The sequence below is a fragment of the Strigops habroptila genome, chromosome 6 (assembly GCF_004027225.2).
Source record: "Strigops habroptila isolate Jane chromosome 6, bStrHab1.2.pri, whole genome shotgun sequence".
NCBI classification, from domain to species: Eukaryota; Metazoa; Chordata; class Aves; order Psittaciformes; family Psittacidae; genus Strigops; species Strigops habroptila.
This window is the reverse complement of record NC_044282.2, coordinates 62,905,561-62,931,030: the sequence shown is the minus strand read 5'-3', so window position 1 is coordinate 62,931,030 and position 25,470 is coordinate 62,905,561. Positions and strand designations below refer to the sequence as shown.

At 40.1% G+C, this 25,470-nt stretch overlaps 1 protein-coding gene across 9 annotated transcripts in view; it reads right to left on the bottom strand.

Moving 5' to 3' along the window:
- DTNB (dystrobrevin beta) overlaps positions 1-25,470 on the bottom strand; it is a 196,097-nt gene that overhangs the window by 163,512 nt on the left and 7,115 nt on the right. For 7 of the 9 annotated variants that reach the window (XM_030491008.1, XM_030491010.1, XM_030491011.1 and 4 more), the window contains exons 3-6: positions 14,000-14,067; positions 10,419-10,499; positions 8,234-8,447; positions 3,176-3,261 (exon numbers count right to left, since the gene is read on the bottom strand). In XM_030491008.1, coding sequence (XP_030346868.1) covers positions 3,176-3,261; positions 8,234-8,447; positions 10,419-10,499; positions 14,000-14,066 — 448 coding nt within the window. In that variant the 5' untranslated portion in view covers position 14,067. Of the gene's footprint in view, positions 1-3,175; positions 3,262-8,233; positions 8,448-10,418; positions 10,500-13,999; positions 14,068-16,788; positions 16,881-25,470 lie in introns of those variants that run through there. The other 2 variants (XM_030491009.1, XM_030491014.1) reach the window with 2 other exon arrangements.

The following is a 25,470-nucleotide window of genomic DNA, read 5'->3' as shown; positions in this document are numbered from 1 at the left end:
AGAAATGACACAGAAGGAAGCACTAATTATTTCACAATGAATCTACTTGCATGCCAAAATGAAGTCATTTGAAGCCATAAAATCTGACATTTTTACGCGGCACTTCTCAGGCTGAAAAGCCTCTGGTAAAAATCATGAAGTCCACAGCAACAGGCTGGCTTTACAACTCCTACCTTGCATGCCACATGAAGGAAATTTGCAAGGAGTACCATGTCATGGGAAATAATCTTTTCCAGAGACAGCAAAGTGGTTGCATTGAACAACTCCCTTTTCATATGTGCTGTCAGACACTGTGTGGACTGAAAAACACTCCATTTGTTCACATTTCTAGAATTTAAAAAAACCCAAGCCTGTACATATGCAAGTACAGGGACCAAGTTACTATCACTCATAAATGATGAGATGAGAAAAAAAAAAAAATTACAATTTCCAGAAAGCCTCACGCTCCAGCTGAGCTGGAGCTGCAGCGTGCTTGGGAAAAGGAGTGGAAGCAAGCGCAGGAGCGGGGGTGGAATCAGGGGAACAAGTAAACTGGAAACAGAAGGAGTCTGGTGATGAAATGGGTCAGCAATCAGAGAGAGGTGGGAAAGACAGAAAAGGGAAAACAACAAGACAGCATATTCATAATGATCAGAAGAAATAAAGAATGAGGACAGCTGAGGCAGAGCAGATCAAAAACCTGTTTATCCCAACAGCAGATAGCTCAGGCAAGCACATTTCCCAGAACATTCCTCCACTCACTGAGTACTTGCATTCAGCAACTTTAAATGAATTTGCCATCAGTGAAATCAGTTTAAGCAGTAAGCGAGCAGGGTAAATCTCTGATACTGACAACCTGCTTTGGTAAAGTTTAAAGAAGGGCTTTTGCTGTTTCAATTTGTCACTGCTGATTTGCCCTTTAGTTCTTGTACTGGAAGGAGAACGGAACAGCTGTTTTCTCTTCACCAACACGCTGCTCACGATTTTATAGAACACTATCCTTCCAGCACCATTTTTCTTTCCAGGTTGAGGAATCCTGCTCTATCTAGCTGCTTGGCAGAATTTGGGGGTTTGATCATGGGTCAGTTTACCCAATACCAGTCCTGCTGTCTCCAAGGGGGAAAAGGATTTAGCAGGACTCCCTGAAAGAGCTTTAAACTAGATTTGAAGGGGGAAAGGGATAAAACCAGCCTCACTAGAGATAAGCCTGGGGGCAGCACACCAGTGTTTGAGTGTGCTAGGCAAGATCCTACAGTCTGCTGTCTCTGTGGAGATAGAGTATGGAGATCCATGTGGCAGGAAAGATGCAAGGGTTATGGATGTATTAGAAACCATGGAAGCACCTGAGAATGCTCACCATTGGTCATACACCAATGTATGCCGCAGGGCAATGAGTGGGAGTGTTACAGGCCAAAACACATTGAAGCCACATGCTCTTTGAAAATGATGCTGCACATCCAAAGAGAAGTGCGCCAAGAAAAAAGAGATGGCTGATACTGAGGGAAAGATCCCAGAAGTACACTGGAAACTAAAGGTTAGCTGGTAAGATGCAAGAAAGAATAAGTAACAGGCACAACAACCAGAACAGAACAAAGCTGTAAGAAGCAGCACTGTTCAGTGAAAGTAGTCACAAGCCTTTCCTCCAATGCGTATGAACACCAGTTGGGAATTTTTCTAAGGAAGAAAGTTACAGCGGCAAAGGAAATGGGAGCCAACAGAACAAGAAAGAAAGAAAAAAAGGAAGTTTCAAATGCTTTGAAGAAAAGAAGACATTATGAAAAGACAGAGAACAGTACATTAAATGCACAAATTCTAAAACTAGACACAACCGTTAAATAGGTGTCACTATTAAATGAGGTGTCCTTAAGCTACCTTTTGAATCATTTACTTGAGGCTTAATGTAACTTCCAGAACAATATCTAGGTCTTTGTCCAAAAACATCAAAACTTTGCCAATTTGTGTAACATTTCATTCCAGTGGTTAATTGTCTTTTCCACTAAAAGGTAACACTGCCCTTTTCTTGATGTGTTTCAGTACCATCTTGCTAATTCTAGCAATAATGCCCCTTTTCTGTCCCAGGCCTGAATTGTTTATCTACTGTCAGCTCCTCAAATCTCATCCTAATTGAATCAAAAATGTAATCTTTCACTGAGGAAATGCAGTCTCTGTCTTTTTCCTCAGTATTTGATCTTGCATATTTTACAGAGGTAATGCATTTGTTACAAATGCTTAAGTAGTCTTAAATATCCTCTGTCATATATGCCTGCCCCCTTTTTTTAACACTAATGTCTAGTCACCTGCAGCTTTTTAAATATGTGCATGCAGTTTCTCACTATTTTTCAGACCCTGTCATGTAGTTTCATTCAGCACACTACTATTTCACATTTGCTAGTTTTAAAGCAAATATAATAAAGAAGCTTAATAGTGCAGAAAACTCTGAAGACTTATTTACAGTAAATGACAGCCATAGAGATTAGGAGGAACAAATTAATACAAGACAACTTTCATGAAGGGAATTTAGGGTGAAGTGAAAATGACAAGACCTGAAGAGTAAAATCTGGCACTGACAGCGAGATTAACATCCCAGCTTTTCAGGGTGGAAACGAAAAGCAAAAACGACCCAGAACCACAATATACCTTACCACTGGAAAGAAAGAACAAGAACTACTCCTAAAGGACAAACCCCATGTTTATGGATATCACTGATTCTCTACTGATAGAGCAGAAGGCTCGTGGAACATGAAAAAAAAAAAAAAAGAAGAAAGATTGATGAAAGAAGAATTAAAAAAAGAGTTAAAAAAGAGCTAAGAAGCTGGAGTTACAGAATGAGAAGATGCAGAAAGTGCCTAAGGTGAAGCAGAAGATATACAGAAATCAGCATCCTCAAAACTGTGTAAACAGCAACAAATTTGACATTACTATCAGAAAAATGAGACCTGAAGTTTTACACTTACAGAAGTGCTCAAGCAACCTAAAATAACCAAATGTACGTGTAAAGCCTACTCAGTAACTCGGTATGTTCTGTGGCCAGCAGATGGCATGTGTGACAAAATCATTACTACAGCAAGCTAATTTCAGTATAAAGACTGCTGAGTAAGAAAACCCAGTTACCTTTCAAAGCTTAATACAATAAAACGTGGGCAGTCATGGAAACAAAATATTTCATAATCGGTTTTATTTTCTTTAGAATACTTACATCTGAGTTTGTCCAGTATTTTCCCACCACACATAGTTGCTAACATGGCTTTCACCAAAAATACCGTCAGTTTCCCATGGCCCTCGCTGTGGAAAAAAATAAACCATGGTAAGTAATTGCTACAGAGAATGAGAAGTAACAAAAATACTTGACTTCTAGGAAGGAAATGCATAAATGTCCTCCATTAACTACTAAGATATGCCAAAACTGTTTAATATAACTTTAAAACAGTGACCACACTAGCATTTTTAATAGATTGGAACAGTTAACAAGTGTCTAATCAAAAATCAAGTTTTCTTGCAGGATTATGAAAAATGCATGGATAGAGACTAGTGTTGGTCTTGTGCATCTCCTACCTGACCTCTGAAAAAGCTAACTTTTTTTTTTTCAATAAAACACACTTGTTCACTGTAAAACATCTCCATTTCCTCTGTTACCCTTTGTTAGTTGCTTTAAATTTTCTCTCCTTGATCTAAACTCTGATGTTCAAATACACATTTCATTCTAAAAATAGTCCAGTAATTGATAGCTAATGGAGAAGTCATATGATATCCTGAATCCTATACCACGTAGAACAGGAATAATGTGAACATTGCTTTGTTTTAATTTAATAAAGCTGCTGTGCTATCAGAACAGATGGCACATTTGGGAGAATCATCTTCTAGTATCAGCAAGAGAAAATGAATTTGTCTCTATGGAAAGTATGCAAAAGCCCATTCAGCACGGTACGATATGTAAAACAGGAACATGTATTCTTCCTGTTAACAGGAAGGAAGATGAGGATGAAATTATGAGCGCATTAAGCCACATGAATCACAGAAGGAGGCTTGCTGGAGTGAAGCACAGCACAGTCGATGCTCAGTGCTGGCCCAGGAAGTGTGCATCCTCCCTCCCTATCTCCTGAACTACTGACGTTCACAGTATTAAAGATAGGAGTCAGAAAAACTCCACTCTATGATATTGCAACAGCCACAGAGTGGTGATCTTGGTGTAAATCCACTGTTACTGTGAAGCCAGCTGAACATTGGTTTAGTGGTGCGTAGGGCAAAAAAAATGAGTGTAAACATGGGTAAGAGCTGTTGGAATTCTGAACAACTTAGTGCCAGAGAAACATGCTGTCATTATCCTTAACCATAAATAGCAACAGCGGGGCAGACTGATGAACCACCAAGAAAGTTAAAGTCATGTGTAAAAGGAGAAAAAGAATTAAAATAGGTTCAAGTAACTACTTCTTCCCTGTGAGGGTGGTGAGGCCCTGGCACAGCATGCCCAGAGAAGCTGTTGCTGCCCCATCCCTGGCAGCGTTCAAGGTCAGGTTGGACTGGGCTTGGAGCAACCTGGTCTAGTGGAAGGTGCTCCTGCCCCATGGCAGGGGGTTGGAACTGGATGAGCTTTAAGGTACCTTCCAACCCAAACCAGTCTGTGATTCTATAATGAACTGTAATTAACTGTATTGGATGGATAATTTGTACTATCATGGAAAATATGATGATAGGAAAAATACATGATGGGTGTTAGAAGGGATGTAGAAAAACTCCAGACTACTTCTCAGTAGAAATGAAATGCATATTTAACATTTGCACTTGGACGACTAGCACTTGGAAAGGGTTACAATTAGAATTATTCAAAGTAAATATTGGCTCCTGGTACTGAAGTAGTGACAAGGTCTAATGTCAGTGACAGATGAGCAACCAGATGGAGACATCAGGAAGCAACCAAACAACATTTTTCCCCCTTTCACACTCAAAGTTAATATGCAAATATTATCTTCTGCTAACAATTCACACTCCATGGTGAGGGAAAGGCTCTCAACCCTTCTCAGGCTGAGAAGTGCCTGAAATATAACATACTATTTCTCTAATACAGACTCAAAGTATCTTTCCAATATTCCCTCTGCAGAGGACAGGCAACCTCCTAGAGCTAAAATTGCAGGAAAAGCTGTGGAGAGGAATAGTGATTGAAAGGCCTAAACTTTGTTGGTATCCAGTCCCCTTTTAATCATTCTTCAATCCTTGACCTCCACTTTTATCTAAGCAAATCTTACTAGTTAATTCAAATCTCCTTAAGTTATAGTCTCAGCCCCCTCCTTTTCTTTTTAATAGACATTCGTTTTCTTCCAAATGAAAGTTCAGTTTTGAATTCATTTCCAGGAAAAAGAAGTTACTGAAGTCATCAGTATCTCCTCTCAGGACACAGACTTACCCTTGCAAAGGTATTATATGGTGCCTTCGGATATTAGGCCTGCTTCTGCTGACATTCCGCTTATAAATCAAGAAAAACCCCAAAACTCCTCCCTCTGCAATCTGGTAGAGGTGTTATAAGCAACATGCCAAAAATTGATTTTTGTACCAATGCTATTCAATCTGCTGAATTCCCCATGGAAATGAAAAAGGGCAAAACTTTCAATATGATTTTGAAACTCCTAGAACAATTAGGAGTTCTGAGGATTTGAAACAGAACTGAGAGACTTGTTTAAAAAAGACTGGGCCTGTGAGGCTTCTTCAAGTTGCCTGAAGGAAGCATCGTCCTCTATATCTTCCTGACCAGGTGGTCTGTAGCAGACACCCACAGGAACAATGTCCACGTCACTCTTCCCACTGATCCAGACTCCAGCTCCCAGCTGGCTCATCATTCATCTCCAGGCAGAGTTCCACACACTCCAGCCAATCTCCAATGTAAAGGGCAACTCCCCGCCTCGTCTGTCCCTCTGAAAGAAACCACTGCAGCACTCCAGTGGCGTCAGCTCTCCCACCATGTCCTCTCAAGAGGAATCAGACTTCTATTTCCTCCTGTTTGTTCTCCACGCTGCACACAATGTACAGCCACTTCAGAGAGGCACCCAGTCATGCTGATTGCCCAGAAAAGGCACAAGAGCTTTCTGCTCAGCACTGATCTGCAGGCATTTCCTTACATATGCTTGAAGTGAGCCCCTTCCAGCTATGCTGTGCTGACTATGAGGCTCCTCCTAACCACATTCCTCCACACACCTTGCTCGCCAACTCACTTCCCCACTTTTTTGTTGTTCATCCTCTCCCTCCCCCTTACTGCACACTGCTTTACTACCAGCACACAGTGTGGTACGATAGCTGCAATTTAAAATGAAAAAAGAAGTTTGACAAATTAAATGCCATTTCTAGAAATGATGAAATAACAAATACGGCTCTGACACAGCCAAACGGGGTCAGAGAAAGAGCTCTGGGGTGCCAGTAATGGGTCAGGGACCTTGGAAAGCCTTGAGAGGCTATTGGGAAAAGCAGACCAGGAACAAACTGTCAAACACCCATGCAGAGCTCTCCAGGAGAAAGCAGGGAAGAACATCATACCACAGCTGTTCGTCCCTAACGCACCAATGATGCAGTACAATCCATTTCTGCACTATGGTCAGGGTTGTTCTATGGGTCCCAGTTAAGTGTTCACTGTGGGTGTTTTCATACTTAGAAGCTGTAACTCAAAGATTTCCATGGGGAAGAGGCTAGTCAAATCTTTGATTCCTGCACCTATTTGGTGGAATGTTGGTGATGTTACCAACAGCACCGTGTTGTAAGAAGCTGAATGCACTATGCGCATTCAAGCCATCACATCGCTACCCCAGCGCTGCCATTCCCGTGCAGATGGGTACTTCTGGGTTTTTCAAATTAACGTCTGCCATGTTGAGGAACTCCTGGAGGGGGAGCCCCAGCCCTGCCTCTCTGCTTATTCCCGATTCTCTCACTGCACAACAGCGCAGCATCCTAGCTTCTCTCTCAGCCCCACGTGCCAGCTGGAGGAAGCTAAAAAGCAGCTGTTGTACTGTGCTGAGATCCAGCATGCTGCTTGGGTTCCAGAAGAGGCAGAACTTACAGGGTTGGAGGCAGTGAGGGAGAAAAACATATCTCAACTAAAGCCTCAATCTTTTGAGCCACCTCCCCAAAACATAACCATTTCTATTCTTAAATTCTGTATTTTCTAGTGTGACCTGTCTCAGAATAACCAGAACCATCAGCTAACCCTTACAACTTGTCTCACAGCTAATAGAAGATGAGAACTCAACAGGGAAATACACATTTAATCCTGTTGTCATAGCAGTCTTCCTGCTCTAAGCTTTGTGTTGTTTTTATCTTTCCTTAGTGAGACGGGGACTATTCTGAATTCTTGGACTAATTTGGGGAAAACCTAGTTCCCTTTGGTGACAATAAGAAGTTACATTAGGAAAGGATCAAAGGCTGGACATCACAACAGAACAACTATTGGGCATATTCAGCACTGCAAATTGTCTTGGGTGAAACTCCTCAGTCTCTGTGACACAGTGTCCTGGCCACAAGCAGTTCTCTACTGCAGGAGGGCAAAGGGAGAAGAAAGATAAGACTGAAATAATAGCTGGCTGTGAGAAAGGTTAAGATGAAAAGTAAGAAGTGCTAACTGACAGTGGAAGATTTGCAGTTGCTACTCAGAGAACCCCGAGAGACACATCTCCTCAGGAAGATTAGCAGATCAAACCCTGAAGAAAGAGGCTGAGAAAGAAACTCATAAACCTGGATACAAGGAGAAACCTAGACAGGATCCTGAACAAGGAATCAGGCTTCTTCCAGCCAAGAAATGAGAGTTAGCCTTTATGGGCTCACAGGATGTTAGAAGGGGATGTAAGCTGACTGCCAAGACAAGGTAGCATTATAAAACAGTCTTGTTGATCAGGGTTCAATAAAACACATTCGCTTTTTAAAACAGTGCTATACCACCATGAGGTTAACATTATGTTCTATTATAGTCTGCAGAGCACAGTTTTACTTTGTCTTCAGTTCAGATACACAGCTTACAGCAGTCTGCAAGGTCCAGAAGGCACTAACCTATCTTTCTTAATAAAGCAGTTTTTAAAGACAAAGCATCACTGCTGTGACAACATAAATCTCTGCAGGCACTACTATGATATTAAATATATCTGTATGTGTGCACAACACACAATTCCATGAACTTGAGAAACAGCATGCAGACAGTTTGCCAGAGACACATGCAGTTGTTGGCTGCATTCATCTAGCTTAAAGAGAAAATTAGTTTAAGAATACAACTAGAGGAGTTACTAGCCTGTCATATGCTGCTATCATGAAGTTGAGGAGGATGCTGATGGATTGCTCTACACTGATTTGGTGAGTAGAAGGAAGGCGTTTGTTTAGCTGGTAGTAGATGGATGAAATGATTGTTTCTAGTCGAGACACGTTGATCTCTGTGTTATGATCCAAAGTGTTAAGGCCATTATCTCGGAAGGCTTCAATCATATTCCAGATATCAACAAGATGAACTAAAAACAAAGGAAAAAAAATTAACTTCTATACTGTAAAGCATGCAAGCTTACTTCTATGGTACTATTTCTGATTACTACGTTAGCTTTTATTTTGGAATGAACAGTTACTTATTTGTATTCAAAGTGAGAGACAGACTCTTGATATTCATACTCGTATTTTGTGTCAGCTAGTTTAAAATAATAGAGCTGTACCCAGATACCTTGTGGGACTGTTACTCCACCCTTCAAGGTCTGGGTGCTCTGACAGAAAAACTTCATAAAGGAGAAAAGCGATTTTCCATCATTATGCAGTGTGTTTTAGCAGAATTAGGTAGCGTCATTTGAGGACATCAGCCACATTCTAAATCCACTACAGATTGGTTACAATAATTTTGAACATCCGTATGCTAACTAGTAGTTGAGTACTGAAGGAGGAACTTGATGTTCCAGTGACTGTTTCCAGTTGATCCAGTTGCCAAGTCCAGAGCATAATACTTTGTAAACATAGGCCTAGAACTGCAAATTTCCCTAAATTACCCTGCCGTATCTTAGCACCTATCTAAGAAGCGTTAACAACATAGAGAGAATGTTTTCCAAACCCACAGTAAGCAATCTGCAGAACCACATTAAATAATATTTTTTAATGTTTCAAAGCTTGAAAGGTATGCGTGATAGTGGGAGAAGACATCTAAGGATCAACAGTAATCCATCAGTCCAAACTGAGCATGAGCCACCAGTTACAAAGGACAGACTGATTTGCTAACTTCACAAGTTTTGTTAACTTCCTTAACTCATCAGAAAGGGTCTGAAGTAAGGTGTGACCTTTAACATTTCTTAAATAAAACTTGTCCTTACATTTTTCACATAAATACCACACAATGATAAAAGACAAGGTAGCTATTTACACCAAGCATATGCCCCAGATCACCCTGTGGTCCAGACAAAGACCATAAATGCACAGCCTCATCTACACCTACGTGTATGGTAAAGGTTACTCGAGGCATATGCATTGCATCAGCAAATTGGGCTCAAAGTGTGCAGTGTACTATAATTAGCATTGCTTGATAACCTCTCTACTGATTAAGAGAGATTTTTAATTCAAAAGCATGAATTACAGACATAGACTAAAACTTCTCCACAGGAATGAAAAAGCTGTAATCCATCCATCACACTAAAGACACTGCAGGCACTGCCACACAGCTCCAAGACACAAACCCCCGCGGAGGACAGCGGCGCTACAGAGGAGCTACAGTTTGCGGTGTGCAGTTGCCCATGTCCTCTGCAGGGCTCCTCAACTGTTCTGTCCTCCTCCACACCAGACATACACTAACTCCACTTTTCCGCGAGGAGGGACCAATTCCTGTGTACATTCCTCTGCTCTGCTTTTTGCTGTATCCAATTCAACTCTGGTAGCAGAATGCAAAGTTGTGTCACCTACTCACCCTTGATACATATCTTTGCTTTGGTGAGCTACTCAAGGCCAAAGGCCCGTGGAAGAGAATGACAAAACTTACACTGACTAGTGTGGTATGAAATTTAAAGAATTCTTCACAGCTGATACATTTCACATAAGGCACCATGACCAGATCCAGACACTTTAATGCTAGTGACAGGACTAATGCATCACCAAACCCATTCCTGTGCCTACTTGTCAGGTGCTTTGTGGTACACGGTGATGGAACAGGACCTCAAACAGCTCGAGACTGCCTGCACCAAATACTTAGGGCAACCAAAGAATGTCAAGCTGGCCCACATATTTTAAGTTTTTGAAACTTTAAAGAATAAAACTGAAGATGTTAGAGAGTATTGGACCAAGATTGCTGTCTCTTTTTAGTTATATTTTTTAATCTCTGTTTAGTTTAAGTAACAACTACCATTGTCTAATAAAACATTTGCTTTCTCTTGCTACACTTAAAATTCACAGGGGTAGAATATTTGAAACAATCATGCATGAGAAATTTTTGAAGGTAAAGAGTAATTATAACTTACGATTACATCTTTTTTGTACAAACCGCAGTTTACAGGCTGTTCGATACGTTGAAAGTCTGATGACATCAAAATTCTGTGCTCCTATGGATAAAAAAAAGTTTGTGTGTTTCTTTCCTCTGTAACAGTCAGCTTATCTGAGAGAATGACTTCAAAACTGGTATAAGTGTTTCTTCACATACATCGTCTTTGTCATATGAGCCTGACAAAGATTTTCACTAGATATCTCACAGTAAAGTGATTTTCAGCAGCATATTATAAACTGACCTTAGTTTGACACTGGTATGAGTATCTTAATCAAAAGCAAGGGTGAGCAGGTAAGGAAGAGGATTGCTCTGCTGTTGGAAGACATGCACATGGAAGATAAGAGACAAAGGGGGGTTTCCCAAATAGATCCAAATCAGGTAAGAAGCAGAAGAAAAAGCATAAAAGAAAAACATATCTTCACCAACAAACTCCTGCTTCAAGATGTACAATGTGGACAATGCCACATTGCAGAATAGGTGAATGCTATTAGCTGTCACCAGTCTGTACCACACCTGCCAGTTCCAGCAATTACTCTGAGCATTGCAAACTTTAGCAATTTCAGAAAGTTATGTTAACTCCCTGACAAACAGACCTGTGTTCCTCCTAAACTGACCAGAGGAAATGATAAATCATGTGGGGATGATAAATGACACTGGTTTAAAGTCCAGTATTGATCATTTTAATTTGGAAGGAGCCAACAAGTCAATCCCATTAATCATAAACCAAAATGCATTTTAAATGGCTCACATTTCAACAGCATCAGTGGCTGTGACCTACTACCAACGTATCTCTGAGGTGTAGACTGAAATCATCCAGTCGCACATGGGCAATGGCATTAATGCACATGGTTCCTGTGCCTCTTGTATTCTCACTGGAATGCCCAGAAGTAGGATCTGCAGCACTCTGTCTTTCCCTCAAAAGCCAGAGCCTCAATGAATGGGGAACTGAGAAGCAGGGATGACTGTGACTTAAAGAATTCAGACTTCCAAAAGATACCTAAAAAAACCCAAAACCCACAACCTTCCAAAGAAGATATCAGATTACTGTACTCGGGGGGGTGGGGTCTTGCTCAAAGGTGATAACTTATTCCCTCCTACATTCTGAATTCAGAAACCAACTTGCAAATACCAAATTTGAATTACCTTTATGTATGCACCCACTGACTCACTGATGCAAATTTAAGAAAGTATTCCTGCCTGAGATATTTCATTGCAATTTCACAAATACAACACCAAAGCATTTGCACATGTGCCAAAGCATCTGCTTGTTCTTAGAGACCTAGGTACTGTGTCTCTAAAGAGATGTACAAGGATTATCCCTCTTCATTTCTGATGCAGAAGGGGAGGTGAAAATGCTCTCAAGACCAGCAAGGAGGCTGACCAACTTCCAAAGGCTCCCCACAACAGCTGACCTAAGAGTGGCACTAGACTAGCTAACATCCAAGAAGCATTTTGCTTGATAGTATGGTACAACAAACCTAAGTGGATTATTTTCCGGTAACATCTTTAGAGAACTAGTCTCAGATATATTTCAGGAATGTACTTGGCCAGGTAACATAAGCTGAAGTATTCAGACCCAAGGCTACACAAAATAGGTAATTTTGTATTTTCTGTGCAACATTTTTTCAGAACTCTTAGTTAGGGTGCATACTTCTGTCTTTCAAACCACAGAAGGCATTTCCAGACACCATGAGACTTCACAAAATGCTTAGCCTATGTAAAATATATGTATACAAAATATACATATATTTATACATATCTAAAAGGTCATTTAACAGCTACATGCAAAACCTTCTGTTCTTGTCTTCCTGTATGACATTACCACAAAAGCTTCAACAAGGTCTTTCTTCTAAACTATCTGAAGTGGGGTCTGTTTTCAAGACAATCTATGTAGCTCAGAATCACAGAATGGTGGAGGCTGGAAAGAATGACTGGAGATCAGCCTGGCGCAACCTCCCTGCTCAACCAGCATCAGCTACGGCAATCTGCCCAAGACTGTATTTAGTCAAGTTTTGAGTACCTGCAACAATGGGGACTCCACAACTTCGCTCAGCAACCTTTCCCAGTAAAAATGTTTGTTCTCACATTAGACGGAATTTGCAGTGTTTCGGTTTGTGCACACTGCCTGGTATCCTGCCACTGAACTGAGAAAAGTCCAGCTCCATCTTCTTTATACCCTTCCATAAGGTAAACTCAGTATGCATTCTGCACTTCAGAGAAATTTGAACAGCTTGCACAGGATTCTTGCCCATAAGACCACTCCATAAGTACCGCAAAACCAACACACACATCCCTGTGGGTAACAAGTCCAGCACGTGGGAATGCCAAGGTCTACTCTTATCTTGCATGAAGAATTATCTAAACACTTCAGCAAATTTGTATGTTGACCAGCAACAAATGGTCACTGAAAGCATTGATTTTACACATCACACAACTCTGCGTATGAAGCTCACCTAGAAAGGCAAACATTTGTGTGTCTACTTTGCAGTGAGATATTCCACCCCAGGACAGGTGAAGCTTGAAGCCCTTAGATTTCTCATACTGATATGCTGAAGAGCCTCACAGAGAAAGGTGATTCAGAATGTCTGTGCACCAGCACTTTCCCTGATAATGAACAGCAAGACCACAGCTGCAGAGACACCTTGTATAAAGATAATCAGAAGAATTCTGAACATTTTTGATGATTTAGCCAAAGCTAAAAACTAGCAAGTCAATCTCTGCACTAAATGACCACAAGATGACTAGAACACTTGAAAGTGATGAGACAAACATAATACACTGATGCATCATTCAAAGCATTTCTAGTGGAGAAGTACTATTGTCATTTTAAAAGGTTCTAATGAGGTTTCACCCAGGATATCACACACAATTCAGTCACCTTTGCTCAAGTGAAACTGAGAAGGCAGAGAAGAAGGGGAGAGAAGGTGTATGGCAGGCAGACTATGGGAGTTCACTTCTGCCATATGTTGAACAAGCCCAAAGGGACCCAGCTATGAACTCAAACACAGAGCAAGCTGCAAAGCTGGGGAGAAATAGTATCCAAGACTGCTCTCGCATGACAGGAACTGCACGTACCTTTGTAAAAGGCTGTGTCTCATTCCTTTAAACTATTATATCTCTGGACAGGCATTTGATTTTTGTAACAATGACAGCCTCTCTTTCAGAGAATGGTCCTATGCAAAAAACAAACCCCCAAGCCCCTCAAACTGTTTCTCTCCTGAGTCACACCAGCATTGTGGTGCCTTTCTTATTTGTAAGGTAAAAGGTGATCTGTCTGTTATCATTATTTATTTTAATAGTTGTCCACAAACTTCAGATATTGCCATATATGAGGAATGTGAATGTTCCTTAAAAAAAGGAGCATCACAAAACCTAGAAATGAATGTGACCCACCTCTTGTTTTTTCCTCCTGAGCAGTGCTCAGGAGCACCCAGGATGCTTTTCACTAGATGAGGCAATGGCTTTGTAGAAACAAGATGCAAATGATTTGTTAAAACTATCAAAGTGAAGCTCTCAGTAAAGAATAACTGACATTATATCTTCACATTTCTTACTTACTCATTTCCATGAACAGCTGTCTCTTCTCTGCCATTGTCCTCCTCCTCTTCCCACTCTCCTCAATCATTCTGAAGACAAAAATGGCAAACACTGTTTGTGCTAGAATTTCTGTTACAAGAGCAACTTACTGTGAACAACATTATTTTATCTTTCAATTGAAACAGTTTGATTATATTTGGTAAATTAGAAGACCAGTAGTTAGACTTTTGTTCATAACAAGTGTATTCCATAAGGGAGAGGTACACTTTAGACTTAACAATACCTTTTAAAGAGGTGCACAGCACAGGAAACATTAATTCTAAACATTTTACTCTACAACCTTCAGTTTGCAAAACTCAGAGCCACATACATATGTATAGCAATATCATGTAAATAATTCATTTCCATTCAAAGAGATTTTGTTTGCAAAACACAAAGTAAGCAAGACCTTTCCATGAGCAATTGAGGCAATGAAGACTTCTTTGTTCAGAAGGAGAAAGCATATGGCATTCCTTCGCTGGCTGACAGATTCATAATGCTCCTTTTTCCTGCCCAGGGTTTTTGTGGGGATGTTGGTTCTGGGGGCATGGGGTTGTGTTGTCTTTAAATAAAACCCGTAAGAATTCATTTACCTTTGAAACCTGATGCTCCAGGTCAAATTGTATTTGTTGTAGAAGAAAAGATCTTCAATATAATTAAGGTGGAAAGAAAAAAAACCCCACAGTTTGGTTACACAGGCCTCCCTTTGATAAAACAGAATAAAGAAGGGACAGCAACATAGTGGAACTTAACACCCCAAGGTAAGAAGGCTCAAGGACAATTTAGTACCTTACTTCACTATGTAGTCCTAATGATAGATGCTAAATTTCAGTCAACTCCGGGGGGGGGGGGGGGGGGGGGGGGGGCGGAAAGGAACTTAATTCAGTATCAGTGTAAAATTTCACTTAAAACTACCATGATATATTATTCTTTTGGCACCAGATTCACCAACTTATTCAATATGTTTTTTAAAGTTAAAAAAAAAAAAAAAAAGAAAAAAAAAGGGTGGAGAGGGGGCAAAAATACCAAACATTTATTCTACAATTACAGCAGGAAGTTAGTCAGCTCACGCTCATGCAACATGGCAGGATTTCATTAGGCTTAAATGTCAACCAAGGGAAAGAAAGTCGTGTCTTGGCACTTAATATACACTCTGTGATTAACAGTTTCGATCAGCAGTTGTCCATTGCCTACTAATTATTCCCTGGTGAAGATCTCTCAACAAATTAATCTGAAAAGCCACAAAAAGCCTTATTCCTTAACTGTTGATAAAAGGAAAATAAAGGTATGGTTGCATAAAGTAATCTGCAAATATGGCTTATTTCCTTATTTTTTCCTATGTTAGAAAACCATAGACTCTCAATGAACGCGCTTCTGCATTTTATTTTTTTTAACATGGATAAACCTCAATGGCAATTTTTCAGATATGTAAAAGCTGGATTTTTTTTTCCAGCTTCCTCAAATTCAAATTAAAATTAAATAAATATAGGCAAATTGAGTGTCTTATTTTCTCAACCAAGGTTCTTCACAATGCATTATCTTGAGCTGTACTTCACTGCAAACTGCAGCAGGTGTTCAAAGAGCTGGGCATGGGGAAACTGCCTGTGTGATTCATGTTGTTCACTCACAATTTCCAGTTATCCTCATACACTGGCCCAAGCTGAAGAGTTTTTGGAACTATTGTGCTCTGTTTCCTCATTACATAAGACATGCTTGTCATCTTGAATGATGCCAGATACTGTACCAGCTTTATTTCAAGTGCTAGCGCCCTCTAAATTGCACAACAGACGGACTCCAAGGGGTAGATTAGTTATTTGAGCTTTTAAATTGTTTTTAGTAAAGTCTATTTTATCAAGACATAAGAGACAATGGCACTTGAATCTTCTGCAGCACCAAAAAAATCAGTAATACTAGATCTTCTTGTCCTTGGGCTTTGGGTGCATGTGTCCCTCATCCCACCTGCCTAACCCCCTGCTTCCAAGCAAATCTCATCTCTCTGCAAAGCTGGAACCAGTCCCTGTGATGTCCAACACCTGGGGAACCTGCCTCACATCAGAGCGGCAAAACAGAGTGATACTAGAGACACCATAACCATCATTTCTCTTATCAATTACCTTCCAAAGCCTATGGGTTCCAGCCAAACCCATGAGAACAGCCACCTACTGTGCTTTCACGGGAGATGCAAAGATGTGCTACCAACCAGCAAGAGAAAACATACAGCAATGTCCAATGCTCCTGTTCCCCACCACCGCTTGAGAGGGTGGGCAAGTAGCACAGATGGGGCTAAGGAAAGGCCTGAAGGCAGCAGTGAAGCAGGGTATGTATATATGCCTACATATATACAATATACCTACAGCAGTGAAGCAGTAAGTATATTTTGTTATACATATAATACTGTACATTAAGGCCTGCATTGCTGTCTGGTAAGATACATTTAAAGTCATATTATCACGACATCAATCCCTACAGACACCTTACGCCTTGCAGGTGTCAGGATTTGAGTGTTTTTTAGAGGTCATTCAAGCTGCATGGACTGCGGTTATAGAATGCTATCATACATAATTCACAGCTACGTAAGTTTAATTGACCAAGATATATACTTCCAAAGTTTTAAAGGAGCTAGCATTACCCTTCATGCTCTCTGCAAAGCAAATGGGTGAATTATCTGTTCAGCAATGTCCTTGAAATGAGATCTGAAAAGGAAACTGGTCTCTCCATGATTATGAAGTGCTGCAGGGACACATCAACAACACAGACAAAGCCTGACTGACCAAAGCTCGGGAATTGTCTTGTACAGATTTTTCAGGTATGGTTCTCAGGAGAATCATGTCCTAAGGAATGTTGCCTCAGGACCTCCTCCAAGTCTCTTGCCTTTCCTGAAAGGAGCAAAAGATTGGAAATTTTCATTAGGTGAACAGCTCAACAGTCAGGTACCTGCTCACAAAAAAACCCAACAAAAACAACCAACCAAAAAAAAAAAAAACCCAACAAAAAACCCACAAAACCACTACTTAGATTTCCAAGTTCTCACTGCTGATTCTTTCCAGCTATTATCCGAGAAGGGGTAAACATCTGGGAAATGATCTTTCTGGGCCAGAGTTACACATTCTGAAGACAAACAGTCCAAGTGGAGAGAGAAGAGACCAGGCGACAGGTATTTGCAAAAACTGTGAAAATTACATTAGTCATATGTGATCTATTAGAATAATTCACAACCCCAATATTAAAGCCTGAACTATCAGACACAGAAGGGTCCCTTACTGATGAAGCTGGGAAGAAGAAAGATGTAAAGTCTATATTCACCTTTACACTCTAAATCTCTCTCAAGTTCAAATCAGGAATGAGCTCAAACAAGAATAACTGCAGTTATGCTAAGGATGGAAATTGCAGTTGCTCACATCAGAAAATAGGAAAAGTAAACTGCAGTTTGTTCTGCATTGGGTTTTGGTTTGGTTGGTTTGCTTTACTTGAAGGGGGTGGGGGTGTTTGGTTGGGGTTTTGGTGGGGATTTTTTTGCTGGGTGGTTGGTTTTTTTTTGGCTGGTTGTGCATTGTTGTTTGTTTTTTTTGCCGGGGGTTTTTAACATTTGTGGCACAACACGTGAGCAAAGTGCCAAGAAATATGCATAGATTGAAATAACAAGACAGACAAAAATTCTCAAGATGGACAATCACCTTCAAATGGACATGTGGAGAAAAAACACTCAAATATATTTAAGTAGCAACAAAGGACAACGTGAATGCACTGGGGATTCTCCAGTATCACACAAAATGTTCAAACACGTTGTTCCATTCCATTTTATCCTTCACATTTTGGGATGAGCTTCTTCTGAACACCTGGTATCTACTTCATCATTCCTCAACCTCCGACAGATCCGCAATGCCTGGGATAAGGAGTACACATGCACCAACACCTGCCTGGGACAACCGTGCTGCATTTCTGTTCTGTCTTTAGCATACGCTACCACTTTAGTATGCGCTAACTACCTAGCATACGCTATATGATCACGCTATGCTGAAGAAGTCCCAAGACCATGCCTACAGTAACCATGCACTATATTGCTACAAAAAGGACAGCGGCAACACGCATCTAGAACTGTCATTTACACTGCAACAGAAGTTCTTACACATCAAAAAACCATCAAAACAGCAGCTTTGCACCCAAAGATTTCCGTAACAGGAACCCAGATCAAGTTTGTTGGACTCTAGTCATAAAAAGAATTCAGATAAAATGCTAAAGAAGGATTTAGAAGAAACGTGCTTGGTCATGATTAAAAGCCTGAATTATTTTATTGCTAAGTTCTACTAAGAGAGAGAATAACAGCACACTGCTGGGCCAAATCCAGCTTGCCAAGGGAATATCATGTCTCCAAGAGGAACCCAAACCAGATGTGCAGGCAAGAATACAAAGGATATGGCAAGCATACAGAAAAACCTCCTAAGGACTTCCTTTCAAGTTCCTAAAGTTTGCCATGCCAAGACATCCTGAGCCAGAGTGATTCTCTGTGTTCAGTAACCACCACCAGCTTTTTCCCCCCACAAGCCTATGCTTGTCCCTTTACTGCCCATAAACTTCTGACATTCACAACACTCTCCAGCAAGAATTCCCAAGTGTGAAACCCACAGCACAACAAGTCACCTCCTTCCTCCTACCAGATTCACAAACCTCACAGTTCATCTAGTGAGAGGTACAGAACAGTCAATCACTATCCACCCTCTCCACGACATTCATGACTTTATAGATCTTCAACTTACCTCCTCCCTAGCTGCTGGTCTTCCACACTGAGGGACCTCAGCTTATGTAATCATGCCTTGTACCAAACGCTCCCTGTGCTCCTGTGCGCCCAAATCAACACAGGCATGTCAACAAAGCTGAGCAGCCAAGGGAAGGTCAAATGAAGCCTTCTCCATTCAGAAAACCACAACAGAGGAATCAGGAGGTGACATGTAAAGATCAACAGCGGATGGCAGCGTTGCACAGGAATGACTGGATGGCCATGAGCAGTAGTGCAGGACAGTTATTTGACTTGGGCAAACTGAGAGATGAGAGGTAAGGACCAAAACTGCTGCAGAAAGCAGAAAAAACAGCTTTTCCAAAATAAAGTAACTGTGAATTTTAATCTTCCTCTACCCATGAAACACAGTAATAAAATGCATTTCATTTTTCTGTGCCTTCTGGAACATGTGGCTACATGCTACCTGAAGGTGCAAATACCTACAAACATTAGAACTCATAGACGAAGAACTCATGCAATAATCAATACAGATTCAGAAGATGAAATTAGGAAGGAGTTTTAATAAAATCTACCCTAAGAATTAATCAGACTTTTATAAAAACAATAGTAAATACTGTATCTTAGTAGATGTATTTGAAGGGGAATGGCCAAGACTGAAAGGGAAATGTTAAATCCTAACCTCAGTGTTTCTTTAAGCACCATCTTAAACTGCATACACAAATACCAAAGATACCAGGCAGCTTTCTGTGGTTTGGCCATAATACAACATGCTCAACCTCCATCCAGTCTGAGGCTTTCTAATGTTAGACAGTACAATTGTTTCCTACAGACTAGGCCTAATGATTTCTCATTTCTTCCCTTATACTTCCTGCCTTCTACCCTCTGAGTGCCTCAAAGGTAAAGTTTTTCAAAAGAGCCTATGCATTAAGATGTCACAACTTGGGATTAGCAGTGTTTAATTAAAGAAAGAATCTGCTCTCTTCCTTCCCTCACTCTACATTGCCACTGAATCTCGGGAAAATTACGCAGACAAGTGAGGTTCCCCGAAGGTCCTTGCATCAAAAAAAGTCTCACTTGCCAGCAGAGATAGTTCAACTTCTTGAAAGCCAAGTACTTTGAGATCCAGGTAGTATTTCCTGCTATTTATATAAAGCTAGAAATCAAACACCTCTGAATTTCACAAAAAAAATCTAAGATTATTTCTCATTGGGCTCAGAGTTGTTATACTTTGATTATTCTGGAAAAGCTGGATTCTCCTTTAAAGGTCAGGGTTAAAACTGTAGCACTGTGTCATCTTTTCTATGGTTCTTGTGTAAGACCAAGAAACCTGTAACACTCCATTCTGCACTCTTGGAAATGTGTAGGGGCATGGGTTCTGTTTATTTTAAGCAAGAATGTAAGAATAGCCATACTGTGTCAGACCAGAATGGTTCCTCATCATCTTTCTGCTGCTTTTAGACTCTTCACTGGCTAATTCCACTTCTTCCTGCCTCCATACCCGTTTCTGCATTGGACGAGGCATGAACAATCCTCAGATATCGTCCCTTTTCTAAGCAGAAGAATCTGGAGGCTAGCTGTTGCTTGCACAGAGATCACTCACATCAGGTCTTTATAATTTTCTACTACCCCTTTGCTACTTCATCATCTGCTTTCAGAGATGAATAAGAAACAGGACAGAGCATTCAATATGTAGGCACGCCACTTTAGACACACACTTTAGACAGCAGGAATAACAAGATTCTTTTTTAAGAGACGCTTTATAGTCTTAACAGAGCATAAAGAATATATGTAAAGATTATTTATTAAGCTATTTTTGGGGGGGGTTGGGTTTGGTTTTTTTTGTTTGTTTTGGGTTTTTTTGTGGGTTTTTTGTTTGTTTGTTTGTTTGTTTGGGGTTTTTTTGTTTTTTTTTGTTTTGAGCATGACTGAGCATTGGTCTGAAGTTTGCACGGAACTATACTAAAGCAGTGGGACACTATTCCTCAGGGACAGTTAGGAGCGGATGTATAAACCTATGACTGTTTCTCCTCTCCCCTCTCGTACCCCCTTATGTGCATAACTTTATATGCCTCTACTGTGGCCAGTAACAGAGGAGATGAAATTCAACTGGCTTGCATTTTTAACATGACTTACTTCAGCAGACACCTTGCTATTCACCTCCGGTTACTCACCATGTGTGATTATACCCTGCTGTTTGTGACGGTGACAGTTAACCTGGGCACCATATGACTATAAGGATTTAATTGATCTCTGACTCTTCAGCTGTATTTGTCTTTTGTCTGCCCCAAAATGTAACCTTACTCTTAGAGTGGAAAGATGCATTTTTCTTACCTCTACCCTACACTGAGGCATTCTTAGCAGTAAGATAATGTGTTAGTCTAGTTTTGTTTAGCTTCCCCTTTTCTCACTCCAAATTAGAAATCTCTATTGTATGATATAAACCAAACCCATTTTCTCTCTTACTGCTAAAAAGAAACAGAAATCATGGGCAAAGTAAATACGGTACAACCAAGTCACAAGAAAAATCAGAGGTCTACAGGTTGCTTACGTGCTAAGTGGGACTAGGAGATTTTCAAAACTTACAGAATTGGTGTACATATAAAAAATGGATTAACAACACTGAAATTAGACATTAGGAAAAAGTTATTCACTACAAGGGTAGTGAGACACTGTCACAGGTTGCCCAGAGAAGCTGTGGCTGCCCCATCCCTGGCAGTGTTCAAGGTCAGGTTGGACACAGGGGCTTGAAGCAACCTGGTCTAGTGGAAGGTGCATCGGTCCATGGCAGGGGGTTGGAACTGGATAAGATTTAAGATCCCTTCCAACAAACACCATTCTGTGATTCTATGGTTCTATGAATTTAACTCCTTATCTTTAATAACACTCAATTCAACCAAAGGCTGAAACTTCCAGTACTTAAAGAAATATGCCTAAACACAAACCATCTGTATCGCCACCAGCCCCTTTAGAAGGGAAAACCTAAAGCACAATAAAGGTGTGAGGTGCACACACAGAGGTGTCTCATGATGAACATCCTGGTTTGCTATTCTTGCAAAAGCAGTATCATCAAATAACTTACTCCGCTTCCACTCATGCTGATGTGACAGTGAAGCTACGTGGTCAGTCCTGGGTGATTTCCACAGGTATTTGTTCCTCAAAAAGCTTTTTGTAATCTTTGGCAATCTGGAGAGGACACTTGCACTATGACAGCTCTTGGTTCACTTAAGGATAGGACTAGGAGTAGGTTCAACCCACTGTGCTTTTTCCTTAAAGGCTGTTAAAACCAACTGCAGTTGAATTTTCACGCCAGAGCCAGTATCTTCTGGCTGGATGTCTCCCAAAGTTCCAAGAATTCTTGTAAGTGTGGAGAGCTGGAAGTAAAAGTTAGTTCCACAGGTTTTGGTTTTCATGTCAGTTCTTGCTCTGACCACAGGGGCTAAATTTACACTCATCACCTAAGGCGGAAGTACAGAAAACTTGCAACAGAGCGCTCAAGTGCTCTGCTTGAGTCTGATGCGGTAAAATACAGAATTTCCTCCCTGCAGCGACAGAACAGTGCTTGAATTTACAGTAAGGATGGTGCTGGTTCCACAGAATATGGTCTGCTTTAAGAGGCAGCAACTTTAGGAAAGAAAATCTGAAATCAGTGATACGAGCCCAGTATTGGCAGAGTTTTGCTTTGACGTGCCAGGGAAGTGGGTATCGGTACTAACACCGACTTCAGCCTTCGGGTCTGAAGTCAAATACACTTAAGCTGAAATCAGAAACCAAAGTGTAAGAGTTGAAGCAACTGCTGCAGCCAGAGCCTGACACCACGCAGTTGCACTTGCTTTTTAAACTTTAGATACTCCAGGTAGGCCACAACCTGCTCTGATTTCAGCCAGTCAGAGGCTGAGGCTGCTGGAAATTATTGAGACATGGTAATATTATAATGATGATTTACTCATACATAACCGTGTGTATGTATCTATATGTCTACATACACATATAAAAAAGGGCTGGGGTTTTTTACTGTAATGGGAAGACTGGCCTCAAATCCCATGGGAGATTCTAGTTCAAGATGGCTATTATTTAAATTCATAATGTTGAGAATCAGCAGGGAGTTATCTGCACTGCAATAAAATACTCACTGGAGAAACATAGTTTCATTATTATTAAATAATACTAGAAAAAACTCATTAAATGCTAACAGTTATTTGTATATACTTGTTACGAGGTAATATTCACCTTAAAACACAAAAAAACTGTGCCAGGTTAGTACCTTAAAGCTACAGCTCAGTATGTTTGATGCCAACCTTCAAAAAATCTGACATTTCCCTTCATCCATTCACCTTCTTTAAATAGGTCAAATAACCCTGTTCTTTTGCCTCAGGGGTAACCTCTGTGACAATCTGACAGTCAATTTATAAATTCCTTATCAATAAATGTGGAGAATTCTACAGTAAGTCACTATCCAAAATATCTTCAATAGCACCATAAACACAGCCATTTTTCTTAATTTGCTCAGGTTTTTTTTCTTTTCCTGTTTATATTCCATTCTTCTGTTTCACAGTTCTCTCCGTACCTTTAAAAGATCTTCCCACACCACACGCATGCATTATACATATACTCCTGGCTGCACAAAAACTGACATATAAATAAGAAGTAGAACCTGACATCTGTTTTCCCCTTGACTCGCTGTAATGGGCTTAGCCAGGATGCCTCTGGACCACCTTTTTCTGTGGTTCCTGATTGCACTTGTAGCTTATGCGCAAACAGGAACACGAGCAAACCCTGATGATGGTTGTTAGGCCAATACTACAGGACCTATCTTAAAAGGTTTCGCTCTTCTTGGAGCTCATCAGCTGTAGGTAACGGCCTAAAGAAGCAGCTTTTCCTCTTCAAATCTAAGGGAGGGAGACAGACTATGTAATTAATCTTAGCTAAGAGAGCAGCCCTTGTGATCTTGCCCTAACTATGGCCACCATTTAAGGAGTCACACATCTGTCATTCCCTGCTATTGTATTGACTTCCTACTCCCTTAGAGACTATAAACTGAAATTTCATTGTTTGGATTCCATCTCTGCAATTTCAGGTGCTTCCTCATTGCTTTTTTATTACTGTAATTTAGTCACTAAATAGGTTAATTAACTAGAGAGTTGTTTGGCCTTTTTTTTTTTTTGCTGTAAAGTCAATTTTGGTTTATTTTGTATTTCCACTCTTAAGATACACTCCAAAGGAGATTCGGATCTTCATGATTTGATAACCATTTCCAGAAAACCACTGAAGTGCAGCCCCATCAGCCAAACAGAAGGCCACAGAAATACAAGCTAATTTATGAATTGTGAAATTTGAGTTTGTTCAGATTTTTGATGTTGCATTTCACTAGCAGAAATAATATTTCTGATTATTATCACCGATAATGCTGTGAGGGTAAAATTGTGCTTATACCTATTTATGTTCAGAAATAATCTGTAATTAAAAATAAAATAATCAGACTACTAATTTGGGGAATATATTGATCTTAAATATACTTGACACCCAGTGAAGGAAGTTTTGTAACTGTCTGCTGATTTTCCAATGAGAAGGAACACATCTTCATGGGTGGTTTACAGAAAAGCTTTCACTCCTTGTCAGTTCATTCACTTCTAAAAATTTGAATGAATCTGTCATTGGGATGAAGATACTGAATAAAACTTCAGGGCACATCTGTACTTGCAAAAAATATTATTGCTGTCACATCTGGTTTAGCACTTCAGGCATTTGTTTTGGGCTTCTGAACTTGTATGACTTCAGCTGACATTTGATTTAAACAATTTTAAGCAATTTCTAAAGTGTCATAAAAAATTTGATTAACAATAACAATCTTAGATTTCAGTAAAAAGATGCTGAAGCATTTTTACTTTTTCTTAATAACTTGAACAAAAATCCCACAAAGATTGATTTCATCTCCTTATCTCCCTCTCTATCCAAAATATCTGGTGCTGTCTTACTCATTCCTTTGTTCTTCATCCTTTCTTGGTTCATATTCCGATCTCCCTTTTATCAGCAGTCAAACGTTAATATATGTAATTGATGAAAAGTATTCCTTCATCCCCCTATGCCTCTTACTAGGAAAAGGAACGCAATCTAGAAGTTATTTTGGGGGACACATGTAACACACTTAGACCAAAACCCAGGAAAACAAAAAGACAAGCCCGTTATACTTACTCAAGTAGACTGGCAACATCTTCTTTTAATGAATATTCTAACCATTTCTGATAATTCTCCTAGTTTAACTTAACATTTCAAACTATGTTCCCATCACTGTATGGAGTAAGAAATTGAAGCATAAAAAATAGTGCACAAAAGTACTAAAATTACTTTAAGACATTACTTCTGCATCTACAGCAACAGGAGAAACAGAGCATCTTTGAGAAAGAAAATGCATCTCCTAGTGTCACGGTTTCCTAAAAACTTGAAGGTCTGGATCTCTCACAGATTTTTAAGAGAAAGCTTTCTTACAAGTATTGGACTTGACTTGTAAAGATCTTATGGAAGCATTAAAAACTGACTTCAGTCTAGGAGAGGGCATAAGGGGAAAAAACCCCAAAAACACTAGACTAAGACCAAGAGAATGGATTATAACTTTGCAGTGAAATTCTATACAAGTCAATGGTTCCTTTTCTTTTTTTTTTTTTTTTTAATAAATACAGTGGACTATAATACTCTTATACAAGATTTTGCAAAAACATGCACA